General features: G+C 50.2%; 6 protein-coding genes across 6 annotated transcripts; 3 read left to right on the top strand and 3 right to left on the bottom strand.

Moving 5' to 3' along the window:
* Positions 1-57: 57 nt before the first annotated feature.
* On the bottom strand, positions 58-3024 carry P175DRAFT_0512451 (uncharacterized protein; the record flags this gene model as incomplete). The annotated part of the gene is made up of 5 exons (XM_040898675.1): positions 58-399; positions 543-750; positions 779-1112; positions 1163-2122; positions 2202-3024. The coding sequence occupies 5 exons, from the start codon at positions 3022-3024 to the stop codon at positions 58-60; spliced, it is 2667 nt and encodes an 888-aa protein (XP_040748697.1).
* Positions 3025-3369: 345 nt separating this feature from the next.
* Positions 3370-4440, top strand: argB (ornithine carbamoyltransferase; the record flags this gene model as incomplete). The annotated part of the gene is made up of 1 exon (XM_040898676.1): positions 3370-4440. The coding sequence occupies one exon, from the start codon at positions 3370-3372 to the stop codon at positions 4438-4440; it is 1071 nt and encodes a 356-aa protein (XP_040748698.1).
* A 375-nt stretch (positions 4441-4815) lies between these two features.
* Positions 4816-6180, top strand: P175DRAFT_0446417 (DUF3984 domain-containing protein; the record flags this gene model as incomplete). The annotated part of the gene is made up of 1 exon (XM_040894341.1): positions 4816-6180. A coding segment is annotated over one exon (1365 nt), but the record flags the coding sequence as incomplete, so codon positions are not given.
* A 982-nt stretch (positions 6181-7162) lies between these two features.
* Positions 7163-8806, bottom strand: P175DRAFT_0467160 (cut8/STS1 family protein). The gene is made up of 2 exons (XM_040894929.1): positions 8393-8806; positions 7163-8293 (listed from the first exon to the last, which is right to left on the bottom strand). The coding sequence occupies exons 1-2, from the start codon at positions 8466-8468 to the stop codon at positions 7425-7427; spliced, it is 945 nt and encodes a 314-aa protein (XP_040748700.1). The 5' UTR covers positions 8469-8806; the 3' UTR covers positions 7163-7424.
* Positions 8807-9332: 526 nt separating this feature from the next.
* On the bottom strand, positions 9333-12967 carry P175DRAFT_0467163 (ATP-dependent RNA helicase MTR4; the record flags this gene model as incomplete). The annotated part of the gene is made up of 6 exons (XM_040894930.1): positions 12152-12967; positions 11997-12087; positions 10875-11936; positions 10216-10814; positions 9589-10154; positions 9333-9513 (listed from the first exon to the last, which is right to left on the bottom strand). The coding sequence occupies exons 1-6, from the start codon at positions 12917-12919 to the stop codon at positions 9333-9335; spliced, it is 3267 nt and encodes a 1088-aa protein (XP_040748701.1). The 5' UTR covers positions 12920-12967.
* Positions 12968-13253: 286 nt separating this feature from the next.
* P175DRAFT_0446622 (cytochrome c oxidase VIIc family protein) lies at positions 13254-13618 on the top strand (the record flags this gene model as incomplete). Its single annotated transcript, XM_040894354.1, has 3 exons — positions 13254-13431; positions 13497-13529; positions 13593-13618. The coding sequence occupies 3 exons, from the start codon at positions 13254-13256 to the stop codon at positions 13616-13618; spliced, it is 237 nt and encodes a 78-aa protein (XP_040748702.1).
* Between the last annotated feature and the right edge of the window lie 255 nt (positions 13619-13873).

The following is a 13873-nucleotide window of genomic DNA, read 5'->3' on the forward strand; positions in this document are numbered from 1 at the left end:
ATCAAAATCTCCTAAACCCCTTGAAAAAAAAAAGGAAAAAAAAAACCCCGTCGAGATTCATAGCTTAACTCTCGCGGTAATCCCATTTCCATGGTATAATATGGTATCGCTATAATCCTCAATCTTAACGCCAACCTTTGCAACAGTATCCAAATGAAGAGTGCCTCCAACAGCCCTTTTGACGGCATCATAGCCAATGCCTCCCAAGTTCAAATCGACCGGCAACCGTGGGGTCTGGGATACGCCTGGTGGCACTGGAAACGGTTCATAGTAGTTGATGGTACCGACCTCCTGGTCATGCTCGTAAAACGCCTGCGCCTCTATCGAGGTGATTTCAAGGGTGGTGTTAGTGAAAGGCGACGACAACGTGAAATCGGCAGTCGATGACCAGAGGTGCAGCTAGCAGCACTCGGAAGTTAGTTTTCTTCTATAATCGGAGGTATGTGCCTTGGACAGAGGTTTATTATATATTGCGCATGGTGTACAGGGTATTAAATAGGATGGCCAGAGCGAGAGACGGTGTCCAAGAAGGCAGATAATACCGTAGCATCTTGTATGAATCTGGTCTGCCCATCGTCATGATCAGGTTCATCGGGGTCGTCGCCAGGGGCTCGACGGACAGGCAGCTTCGGGATCTGTACTTCGAACCCCAGCCTAGATAGTGCCTGTCCAAGCTTTGGTAGTGCTGGGATGGTTCCTTTGTGTGTCGTAATCATCACTGAAGTGTTGAACCCTGCGGGCATTATTAGACTCAACATGCCTCATCTCAAGCAAATACCAAAACTTACCTGAGACATATTGTGATAGCAAATCTTGGCCAGCAAGGACGGCAGCGGGCCCATCTAAATCAAGTGGGCTCCATAGGAGGTCAACAGAGAGACCGGTATTGTTTCCTGGCTTGATGGTAGCATCTTTAGCGGTTAGATGAGCCACCTTGGTGTCATTATAGAGCAGCTCAAAATCAACCAAAGGTACTGATGCAGAGTACTGGGTAGGATTCGTGAAGTTGACCGTTGTCTTCACGAGGAGGGAGGATTCGGTTGTAGCTCCCAGCTCAAGAGACGCTACATGCAGCGCTAATTCTTCAAGAAGCGAGTCGCCGCCATACGGTGCTATGTCATAGTCAGTAGATGCTTTATAGTATAGACTTGATGTGGCTTACGCTGCACAGTTAATGCGCCGTCTGCTGGGATTCCACGAACGGCAAATTCCCCAAGACCTGTAGAAACCTCGGCATCCACATTCGCAGAAACAGTGAGTTTGACCGGGTTGCCCTCGAAAATCAAAGTCTGGAGTACGTCGGTCAAGACGTCATCGTCCGCCACTTCGAGCGGTGCGTCTTGGACGGAAAATTCCACCAATAAAGCCGTCGAATTATCACCGACATCTTCAATAAAGGTCGAATTGGCAGGCTGCCACCGGTGTAGATCCAGAACACCAAGCTTACTTTCGCGATAGTAAACATCTGCAGTGGCACGAACCTGGGGGACATCGACGTGGAAGTCCATATGTTCTGGCATTGCAATCAACACCTTCACCAGCGCAGACACAGTGATACTGGATTCTGGAGAATCGGGTTCTGCCAGAGGGTTAGGTAGAGAGAAGTGAACGTCTGTCATGGTGAAATTCTTCACTAGGTCATCCAAAGCTTTCCCGGTAAAAGGCAACGGCACAGTCACGCTTTTTAGGATATCGACTATCCACTGGGGGGTGTTTGGATATGGGGTATCCGCACCACGAATATATACCGTGGTCTGAAGACCATCGATATAATTCCTTAGAAGAGAGTCTAGGGGCGATCTCTTTTCCCCGGGGCAGGCCGTGGTGAGTTGATCCGACAACCCTCGGATGATACCAGATATGTCAACCACAGTGGCCTGGCCGGGATTGACTGTGAACCCTTTTGTGACCACATCTGCCACCGAAATATAAGGGTCATCTGGTGCACAATTCCCCACAAGCACCTCAAAGCCGAGAGGTGGGATGTGCAGAGCAAGTGGACAGTCAATCCGCGCAGAAACCGAGCCATCAACCGCAATCGCTCCATGGGATTCAGGTGTATCTAGATCATGCACTAAGAACTTCGTGATTGCGACATCCGGTAACGGAGGGAAATCGTCTCCTAAAATGTTATGAGCATCCAGGAATGAATTAAAAAAAAAAAAGGGGGGGGGGGGGGGGAGGGGGGTTTCAAAACCTACCCTGCAAAATTACAGAGTCGGTCAAAGTCTGCTCTCCCAGGTTCAGCAAACCTGATTTAAGATGCATAGTGGCTCTTCCGAGGACACTGAGGTGCTCCAGTCTTCCTTCCAGCCAGTCCAGAGCCATGGAGCGAAGGCCATTCGTGTTTCCAGCTACCAGCTCAGCCTCAAAGTCAAGATGGTTCACGTGGCCGTTTCGGATACCGAGCTTGATCGATGGGAGAGAAGCAGTGCCCACTAGGATATTCCCATACTGCGGGAGATATACCTCGACTTCGGAATCTCCAGTTTCAACCTCCTTTCCAATCCAGGTGGCAAAGCGCCCGAGATTTCGTACTGATCCGCTTTTAATGCGATTCGCATCGAGAACGACGTCCCCCTGTACTCGGGTTCGGATACCTTTACTTGTGGTGGACTCGATTGAGAGATTCGTTGGTTTGAATACGGTCGCTTCCTTCACATATAGCTTGACTACTGTAGGGACGAAGAAAGCAAGAATAAGGATTGTGATGATGGAGCTGAGAGCAAGCAGGATACAAAACAAAGTCCATCCGATTCTGCTTCGCGATTTCTTCAGGCCATTAGCGGGAGCAGAAGCGTCGGATGCCGATGACGAAGGTCGGTGGGACTCCGTGCCGCCATAAGTCGACAACTCATCGTTACGACAGTGGAGGAGAGGAGTGGACTCGGAGGAAATTTCAAAAGATGGGTGGTGCGGTCGCTCTAGGGAAGGTGATAGCTCTCTGCGAGTAGATACATTTTGATGAGGCGAGGAATCGTCATGATGGTCGGTCAAGAGCGGCCGACTCGCCTCGTCAGCCATAGTGAAAGTGAAACTATTCAAGGCGGAGTTGGCAGACAGGGCCAGAGAGAGAGAGGGTTGACGACAGCATTTATATATAACGATACATACGGGATGGAAGAAGATGATTAAATGATAGTTGACGATGTAGAGGGAGAGAAGAAGAAGAAGAAGAAGATGATGATGATGAAGATGAAGATGACGATGATGAGAGACCGTTAGTATTTCTTACCCGTACATAATTGGCTACTAGAGTGAGGCGGTATTTTTATTGAAATGACTTGAAAAGAGTCAATTGAGTCACTTACAATTTGTTTATAATATTCTTTTCTCTATCTCTGATCAATTCTCTCCCTTCTCTTCATCATGCCTTCTGGTCTTCCCATGGCCTCCATCCGTTCCTCATTGAGGACTCAAAGCTTCAATACTGTGCGACGATATTCTTCCCAGACTCCCCGCCATTTCCTCTCCATTGCCGACCTGACGCCTACCGAATTTGCAACTCTTGTTCGCAATGCGTCTTTACACAAGCGATCCATCAAGTCCGGGTCAATTCCGCAAACCCTGCTTGGTTCGTTGACGGGAAAGACGGTCGCGATGATTTTTAGCAAGCGAAGCACCCGGACCAGGGTCTCTACAGAAGGAGCCGTAGTGCAGATGGGGGGTCATCCGATGTTTCTGGGCAAGGATGATATTCAATTAGGGGTCAATGAGTCTCTCTACGATACGTCGGTGGTCATCTCGTCCATGGTTTCTTGCATTGTCGCCCGTGTTGGCCAACACGCCGAAGTCGCGGACCTGGCGAAGCATTCGTCGGTGCCAGTCATCAATGCTCTGTGCAACTCCTTCCACCCTCTCCAGGCCATTGCCGATTTCCAGACCATCTACGAGACATTTACACCCAAGGCCCATCACCTCTCCAGTCTGGGGCTGGAGGGTCTGAAGATCGCTTGGGTAGGTGACGCTAACAATGTTCTGTTTGATATGGCGATTGCCGCGACCAAGATGGGCGTTGATGTCGCTGTTGCCACGCCCAAGGGCTATGAGATTCCTGCAGACATGCAGGAGCTCATCCAGTCTGCTGGAAAGGGCGTTGCCCGCCCTGGTAAGCTTCTGCAAACCAATGTTCCCGAGGAAGCCGTCAAGGATGCCGACGTCCTGGTCACAGACACCTGGGTGTCCATGGGACAGGAAGAGGAGTCGGCGAGGAGACTGCGCGACTTTGCGGGCTTCCAGATCACCCCCGACCTTGCGAAGCGAGGAGGCGCAAGGGAAGGCTGGAAGTTTATGCACTGCCTACCACGACACCCCGAGGAAGTCAGCGACGAGGTTTTCTATAGCCCCCGCTCGCTGGTCTTCCCCGAGGCCGAGAACCGACTGTGGGCAGCCATCTCTGCTTTGGAGGGATTTGTTGTCAACCAGGGGAAAATTGAATGAATCTGTACTTGCGAGAAAAAGTCAGTATGAGCAAAACAACATGTCCCGTAAAGCATCCCTGTATCGTAAATCTAAACCGAGGCTATATAAAACTACCTCCCTGGAAGCCGACTTCGACAGAGAGTTATCCGTTTTTTTTTTCACATGCCAAAACGCACGGGCGCAAGTCATCATCCATCCAGACCTGCTCTCTCCCTCCTCCGTACAACGACAACGACAACAACTTCCGATATTCCCTCGTCTCCCGTTTCTCCCCAGCTTCTCAACTATTGAGTCGAGTATACTCTCGCCCCGAATGCATGTAAGTCTCCCGCATCCCCAGCAACAGAACCCACCTCTTGCTAAGTAGACTAACTATAACTCTAGTCCTCGTCCACCTCCTCCCTATCCCAAAGCGGATTCAGATCGCGCCGCTCATACCCATCGCTGCACCAAGTTTCGCTCGCTCCACTCACGCCGCGCTTCCCAATTGACGATGACGGCGATGGTGACGACGATGGCGGAGCAGAACCCCAGGATTACTTCTCGCCGCGAAACGAGCCTGTCGTCGACACCCCACCCAGGACCTCGTATCTATCCAGCTACTCTGTCCCGGGGACCCCAGGCGTCCTGTCTCATTCTCACTCCCGCAGTGGCTCCCGCGTCCGACACCCCAACCGGAGTCAGAGCTCAACAACACCGGCGACTACGCATCTAAGCGACCCCAACCTCCAGGCACAAGACGCCAACCAACCGCTTCATCACCACGCCGACAGCCAGGGCAATGGTGCCAAATCGAACCGCCCGGCTTCTCTACGCCAACATACATCCGACCCCCGCCACACCCGCCACCGCAACAACAACAACCACAGCAATAACCACGTCCGCGACTCGGAATGGATGCTCCGCGCCGGGATCGCACTGGCGTCTTCCGCCCGCGAAGAAAAAGGCCAAAGCTGGCTTGTGAAACGCGAGAGCTCGACCAGTCTGGTCTCGGAGGGGAACAATGGTAGTGGCGGTAACAGTCGACGGTCGAGATCCGGACGGTCAACTCCAGCCGCAACGGGGTCGCGGCGCGCATCACGATCCCGTCCGAGCAGTCGGCAAACCAGCCGGCCAGATCTCGCGATGACGAGCTTGGAAATGACCGCGCCCACGCCGACCGCAGTTCCCAACGTTGGGGTTGGCGGGCTCCGGGCCTCGACAGAAGACGACGACGACGACGACGACGACGACGACGAAGTAGACTCGTCGTCCCTCGGTCCAGATTTCGTGGACGAGCAAGTCCGCGCTGAGATGCGGACTGTCCGGCAGGAACAGCAGCAGCAGCAGCAGCAGGAAGAGGAGGATGATTCCTCGGGATCAAACGAATACTGGGACTCCGAAGTGGACGAGGAAGACGAGATGGACGAACACGAGTTGCAGCGGTTAACTCGAGAGCGGGGGTTCGGACTGGGAAGCTGGGTTGATAGAATGGTAGAGTGGACGTTATTCGGTGTTGATGAGTGGCCATTATCTGCGACGACGGCACCACCACCAGCACTAACCACATCAACCACATCAACCACAGCAACAACAACGCAGTCCATCGAATCAACAACACCATCATCAGTCCCTGGAGCACCCGACGCGCAAGACAACAGCAGCATGCCAGATACCAATTCCGAGATCCTCCCACTATCCAGCGAGAAAGCCGGAGAACGTGGAGGATGGGAAGACGCAGGATGGCTATTCCGCGCGATGAAAAGAGCATGGATGTAATGAATCTGGTAGAATCCACTTTACTTCTTTTTCTCTATTTCTCTCTCTCTGTGTGTGTATATATATATATATATATATATATATGTGTGTGTGTGTGTGTGTGTGTGTGTGTGTGTCTTGTCTTCCCATGATAAAATGACAGAATTTCCACATCTACAAAGAGTGCCTCTTTCAGTGTGAATTAATGTCATTACTGGGGAGTAAGTAAGTATTTTATTATATACTACCTACCTCATGTGCTTTCTGTAGCTCTTTTGGGATCTATTCAAGAGAGATATATATATATATATATATATATATATATGTACCTATAATATAGGTCTATATACACTGGGTTATTTACTTCTTTAAAAAGAACAGATCAGTTACTAATACCTGACAAGAGATGGCCTTTGCTGTCTGAGGATATGCTGCTATCCAATGAATATCTTTAGAATATCGAAGATATTCATCTCAGACACTGCACGTACCTGGCACTTCTACGCTACATCTTTCTACTGCCTCGATTGTCTCATGTTCGAACAAAAACTTCCACCATTGTCGACGTGGATCAAATGGCTGCGTTGCTTTATCTTAACTGACACGGATCCCGACCCGGGAGTGGACATGGCTTGAATATAGAGAGAGATCCTCCAATGTTAAAACGGCGAACATCATGCGCCAGTGAAATTCGGGGAATATGGTTAAGGGTATATAAGAGGGATACAGGAAGAGTGCTAACGGTAAACCTAACAGTAGATTCTCAGGCCTTTGGGAACGACTCAAAAAGAAAACAAAGTAAAAAAAAAAAAAAAACAACCCAAGGAAAATAAAAAGAATGAAAAGGGCAATTCCTAACAGTGCCAACGCATTCAATATGATGCAAGTTAAACAGGCAGAAGAGAAAATGTTTCAAAACACCTAGATCATTGCTGGGCAATCTAAATAATGATGGATGGTGATGATGGCCTGGATTCCAGAATTATGAAACAAAAAGGGGAGGAAAAAAAAAAAAAAAAAAAAAAAAAAGAGAAGGAATGAAGAAAAAGAAAAGGGAAAATAATCTGGTTGCATACAGTAAACGCCAAGCTGACCCTTAAGTCTCTAGTTCATGCAGTTGGTATCGTGATCGTATCGTGGGTGGACATGCACGGTTAAGGATTTGGACAACAATAGGGATTTTTCAAAGGCGGAGATAAAAAAGTGTCGCTCAGATGGCAGCGAAGATGAGAGGGGGTGGGGTCGGCCTCCGAAAGAAAGGTTGTTTACCACGGTCCTACTTTGACCGGGGTTCCAAGTCCGTATGTGCCAGAAAGAAGTTGCTCCCGTATAGATCCAAGGTCGTTGCCTCCTGGGCTTCCAAAACCTTGGGCATCAGGTCCGTGCATCCATCCTAAGCTGGACGCAAGGTCGTTGACGGCTGCCTGCAGTTTCCCACCGGAGTTTTGGTTGTGTTTTGCCAGCTTCTGGTCCCAGCCTCCATACTGTAGCTGAATCCCACCACCCCGCTTGGCTGCCTCCCGGATCACCAGAATCCACGCCTTGCAGATTTCGTCATATGCAGAGTCCCGCTCTATATTATTCTGGGGGGTGCTCCATCGGGGCAACGAGTGAATTATTTCTGTGGCACCATCAAGATAACTCAAAGACGTCGAAGCCTGGGCTTCGTTTGGGGGCAAGAAATGAGGGGTGAAGTCACTCAAGGCATCCAGAAGGTTGCCTAGAGCCTGTCGAACTCGATTATATGCATAGTCGGACTCAGGATTGCCACCCAAGGGAAAGGAGGACTGGAGCGCGGACTGGTAATTTCGAAGCACCTGGAGGGCGGCTGCAACACTCGGACGAGGAGCAGTTTGAACCACCTCTTCAGCCAGAGTAGGATGGCGATCACACACGGATCTGAGAATCCCTCGAAGAGTTTCGGTGTCCAGGGTCTCTAGCAGACGAGGGAGGGAGAGTGGTCGCCCGCCAACATGGGGGCGAGCCCGTTTGAAAGTTCGAGATGGAGGGAGTGATCTGGGGGTAAAGGCCGGGGAGTTTGTTGGAGATGCCGACATACGGCCATCGTGGTCGTGGGAGTCATCGTCTGCTTTCCGTTTGCGGCTGCTGGTGGGAGTGTGAGTTGGGGTAGACACTGGAATGTTCAGTCAGTCCAAGCCAAACTTAATTTTGACGACCAAGATCGGGCACGAAAGCCGGTCAGACAAGGGGGGGGGGGGGGGATTAATCATACTTGGGCGAGAAGGAGAAAGACGAGAATATTCGTAAAAATGAGGAGGCACAGGAGGTGTAGCCACCAAGCTGTTCATGATGGCCACAAACAGTTGGCGGGCTGGTCAGGTGAGGAAGAGAGAGGAGGCGCCTTGTTTGTAGCTGGCTGATAGGGGAGAGAGTAGGTGGAAGAAGAAGAAGAAGAAGAAGAAGAAGAAGTCAAAGGGTGATGAGAGAGAGAGAGAGAGACAGATAGGAGCACGAGGAAGGAGGACGGGAAATGCAAGGAAAGGAAAGACAGGGGAAACAGGAAAAAAGAAAAGAAAAGGGATGCAGGGGAATGATTAAAGGTCGGATGGGATCAGAAGAGAGAAGAAAAGAGAGAGAGAGAGAGGGAGAGTACGTGAAGAGTAAGTAAGAGAGAGAGAGAGAGAGAGGAATTACTTGAGTGGTGGGGAAAAAAGAAGAAGAAGAAAAGCGGTGGAGCGAAGAAAGAGGAAAGTTGAGTTGTTGCGGGAGGCAACGTTTATGTCTACCCTCTCTCTCTCTCTCTCTCTCGACAAAGAAAACTCGGGTTAATTATTACAGTATTGAAAATTGATAAAAGAATATCTGTACCTTTTCTGTCATTTTCTGTTCATTCATTGTCTTTTTGGGGGGGAATGATTTGCCCCTTTTTTGCCTTATATAGGACCTAGGGAGGTACATCCATAGCATCTCTCTCTCTCTCTCTCTCTCTCTCTCTCTCAGGATACATACTCACCTCACCTCAACCAACATACTAAAGTACTGACAAGAACAATGACAAATGAATGGCGGAACCCTTCTTTAGCCCGACGCCAGGGAAATGCAATCTCCAAGACAACCAAGTTCCCACCTCTGCCGGCCACGCACCCTGCGAAATGCATGTCTCGAATTATCGACAATCGATGACAATCCTCCGTATCATACGAAGTCTTTCTTTACAGATACAGGGACTGAGCGGCAACAATATCTCTGCGCACCTTGGTCAATGCCGTCTCGAATTTACTTTCGAGTTCTTCGCTGCCCATGACCTTGGCTGCCTGAGCCATTTGTCGTAGACATTCTTCTAATCGGCGGAAGACTCGAATCAAACTGCCTTCGTAGACTTCGGTCATTTTACTGCACGACCAGACGGTTAGTAATTCCCTTCCCCCCCCTTTTTTAAAAAAAAACTGCAGTGCGCGACGATCTTACCAAATATCGGCAAAGGATTTGCCATTAGCCCATTCGTAAATAACCTCCATTAATTCCCAGTGGAAACTCTGCACGTATTCCTCCTCGTTGACAGCTAACTTGGACTCCTGCGCGACTTTGGCAACAATCCGCGCTTGCGCTTGGATCTCTTTGAGGGGTTTCGCAAGCTCGTCTCTGGTGAGCGCCGGGGTTTCCTTGGTCTTTTCTTCGAATACGAAGACGCTCAATACGGAAGCCGCTTGCTCGGGGGTCAGCTTGTTGAAGAAGCCGTTGAACAGAAGTTCGCTGAGCATCAACTCGTCGCCAGTGCTGATTTCACACGCCACGCGGGCCTTTAACTGGACAACTTCGGCCTCATTGATAAACCCAAAGCGACGGAGCACTCGTTTACGACATTTGAGCTCGTCTAATTGCATGATCGACATGCCCTCGGAGATCTTCTTCTTGGTGGCTTTGATCTTATTGCCCAGCTCCACCTTCTCGGAATACTGGTCGTACAACTCTTGTAGCCTGGGAGAGTTGTGTAATGGGTTGGAGAGAAGGCGGGATTCGAGCACCTCGATTTTCTGTAATGTAGATTAGCACTGGGGGCTTCTCCTCCACTTTGGATAGAGATGGTTGTCTTACCCTGAGCAGTTTCTTGAAGCTATCGTCCTTGATGCCCATGTTCTCGATCGGATCAAGCACGGCAATGCCATCCGGGAACCGCTTCTTGACTTCATCAAGGGCTTTCCTCACTCCATTTCGTGAATCTGCAGACTGCACATCTTTCGGAAGGAAGATTCGCAGATGTGCGATGGATTGAATGCAACTGAGCACAACCGGAACAACCTCCATCCGGAATGCTTCACCCTCTTTTGGTGGGCGGACACCCGATGGCAAATCTTCAAACGTCTTGGTGCCGATGGAGGCTCCGCTGTCCGCAACTTTCAGGAGGACATCGACAATCCATGATTGATGGTCAGTAAACTGCTCCGCCGGGTTTCTCGAAGGCTTGCGTTTCTTGCAGTTCACCACTACTCCCCAGCCGAAATCGTGATCCTTGTGCTTAATATGAAGCAGACGTCCCGGCACAAGGAACGATATGCAGTAATCGGGGTGGCTAATGACCGCCTGGACATCATCACTGAACTGGTTCAGCTGTTTCCTCAGATCGTAGTATTCGCGGATGGTTCCCTCATCTGCGATAGACATATTGGCCCTCGTATCTTCCAATTCGACAAGTTCTAGGGTTCTGTTAGCAAGCTCCTCCATCCGTCTTAGGATGCAAAATACTGCGGACTGACCTTTCTCAAGACCGGCTACACCGGCCACATTCTGGAATTGATAAAAGCATCTCTCCAGCATAAATTCGGGCGAGATGCCCTCGACACGCATGAGATTTAGAATCATGTTGTAGCCCAGATGGAACGCCGAATTCAGTCGGTCCTGCTCACCACGAACAATCTCCTTGGCTACCGCAGGATCCATTTCCTCGCCTACCATCATGATAACAATACCTCGGTCATCCAGACCTCTTCGACCAGCACGGCCTGACATTTGCACAAACTCCGATGGGGTGACCCAGCGCTGGCTGAAGCCATCGAATTTTCGTACACTGGTGAAGACAACCGTCTTCGCAGGCATGTTAAGACCGATGGAGAACGTTTCGGTTGCGAAAAGAACTTTGATGAGACCTTCTTGGAATAGAATCTCAATGGTCTCCTTCAGAATAGGAAGAAGCCCGGAGTGGTGAACACCAATACCTCTTCGGAGAAGCGGCAGGATGTTCTGAATTTGAGGCAAGTTTCTGTCTTCTTCCGATAACATCTCGATCGCGCTGTTGAACACCTTGGACACCATCTCCTTTTCTGAATCATCGTTGAAGGCCAAGGTGCTCATTTGCAACGCACATGACTCGCATTCACGCTTGCTGAAACTGAAGACAATCACAGGATTCAGGTTCTTGAGCATGATCATTTTGACAATCTTATAGATATCACTGGGGCCCTTCGATCCACCTTTATTAAGCTTCTTATCCTTGCCCCTCCCTTTCCTCTTGGCGAGTGCGTCCGCAGGGTCGTCGCCCTTCTTGTCTGCGATGGAGCTCATGGCCTTTTGGAAGTTCTCCTCACGGAAATTGCCCTTCTCATCAACAACCAAATGCATTCCCTCAGAGCCAGCAGGGAAGAAATAATGCTGTAATGGTGTAGGTCGGAAGTCAGTGTAGACAACGTGGCAGGGCTGGTTGTGCATCTTCACAATCCACTCGGCGAACTGCATGGCGTTGGGAATTGTCGCAGACAAGAATACGTATCGAACCTTGTCAGGCAGTAGAATAATGGTCTCTTCCCAAACGACACCTCGGGCTATATCGGTGGGTTATTAAGGGCGCAAGCAAATCAAAAATTTGTCTTGGAAAAACTCACTGGCATCTCGCATGTAATGAATCTCATCAAAAACAACCCACGCGACTTCGCGCATAATCTCGGAGCCACGGTACAACATAGATCTCAAAATCTTGATAGAAAGGAATAAAATTTAGCTTGTGAATGTCAGCGCAAAAGGCCCAAGGTAGGCTTACCTCTGTTGTCATCACCAGGCAAGTAGCAGTCGGGTTGATTGTCACATCTCCAGTCATTAGACCAACGTCGCCAAACTCGGCAGCGAATTCTCGGTACTTCTGGTTGCTCAGCGCCTTGATGGGACTGGTGTAGATGACTCTCTGGTTATTTTTCAGACTTTGCGCAATAGCATACTCGGCAACCACAGTCTTTCCTGCACTCGTATGGGCGGACACCAGAACACTTTCTTCTCGTTGAATAGATGCGACTGAGACTTGCTGGAAGGGATCGAGCGTAAACGGCCACACTCTCGCGGGGTTCTCGGGGGGCTTGTGTTCGGAGATGGGCACGTATGGATAATTCGGAGGAATGGCGACCTGGTGTCGAACCTGGTGAGACAACACCACTGGGCCTGCTTCTTTGACAGCCTGAAGACCTGCCGATCCTGCGATCTCACGCTCCTGCGCGGTCTCAAACAAGTCTGCAACAACGGGCTCCGGTTCCTTCTCGAGTCGCGGTCGCTTCGCCTCCGGCTGGTTGTTGGCGTCTGAGCCTGAAGCTTCTCCCTCCTCCTCCTTCTTCTCCTCCCCCTCCGCATCTACCATATCTTGATCGGGAATGTCGGAAACAACAACATCCTCCTTCGCCTCTGAGACCTCACCATTTCCCTTCACATCACCGTTGACCTGGCGCTTCTTGCTCTTGTCCTTCTTCGGCCGTGTGCGTGGAATCTCGGAGGACGTGACAGCCTGAGGCTGGTCCTCAAAAACGTCGAAAAGCTCATCCATTGTCGACCGGATAGCAGCCTCGATGGTTGGAACACTTCTTTCTTTTCGCAAGTCGCACCGAGGAAGTAATCGAGAAATTTCAATGTCCTAATTAGGGAAGGCGCACAGTGATTGGATAATCTCGGCCCCAAGCGCCTGACCGCCGGAGAAACTTGCCGTTTGGGTGTATGGTCACGTGCCCAAGCCGGGCAGCCGCCGGCTCCATCTCGTCCTGCTCTTCCCGGATGGCACGATCAGCAAGCACTCTCTGTCTCGATCATCGCGCTCGCTACTGCTTCGCTCAAGGTGGGTGATTTCGCTGTTTAGCTTCAACTTATCTCTGACTCTACTCAAGATGAACGCTGCTACTGCTCTCCGCGCCAGAATGGCCACCTCCTTCGTCGCCCGCCGTGGCTTTTCCACCACCCGCTCCCAGCTCGCTAGCCCTTACCACTACGCCGAGGGTCCTCGCTCCAACCTCCCCTTCAACCCTCTGACCAAGTTCTTCTTCTTCAGGTACTGGGCTTTCATGAGTGAGTTACTCCCAATTGATTGATGTGGAATAGGCCCGAATGCTGACTTGGTACTCACTCTGTAGTCACCGGGTTCGGTGCTCCCTTCGCCATTGCTGGTATGTCCTCAATTATCCTGATGAAAGTCCCGTCCGTTGGCCTAACAGTGTTCTTTCCTCTAGTCTGGCAAACCTACAAGTCCCGTTAAACCCTCGTCCGCCGCATCCCTGAGCTTCTGGAGATGGTCGAAAAGTGTCACGTACGATGGGGGAATTCGGTTATCATGTATAAATTTAGAGAATTTATTGAATTCTGATTTGGAGCCTGTTACTTTTCACTTTATTGCTAGTTCAGAAAACTACTGTAGTTGTGACTGTAGAGAGAGCGTTGTAAACAAGCGTGTTGTGTGGTGAGGCACATTAGAATATGGATGAAGTCATTGGCTGAGTTTTTGTCTGGGAAA

This window comes from Aspergillus ochraceoroseus (assembly GCF_002846915.1).
Source record: "Aspergillus ochraceoroseus IBT 24754 chromosome Unknown P175scaffold_11, whole genome shotgun sequence".
Taxonomy (NCBI): domain Eukaryota; kingdom Fungi; phylum Ascomycota; class Eurotiomycetes; order Eurotiales; family Aspergillaceae; genus Aspergillus; species Aspergillus ochraceoroseus.

Bases quoted from the DNA above. Each gene is read 5' to 3' on its own strand.
- P175DRAFT_0467160 (XM_040894929.1), bottom strand. From the start codon at position 8,468: ATGAACAGCTTGGTGGCTACACCTCCTGTGCCTCCTCATTTTTACGAA. The intron at 8,294-8,392 runs GTATGATTAATC...TGAACATTCCAG, and splicing joins TCTTTCTCCTTCTCGCCCAA to TGTCTACCCCAACTCACACT.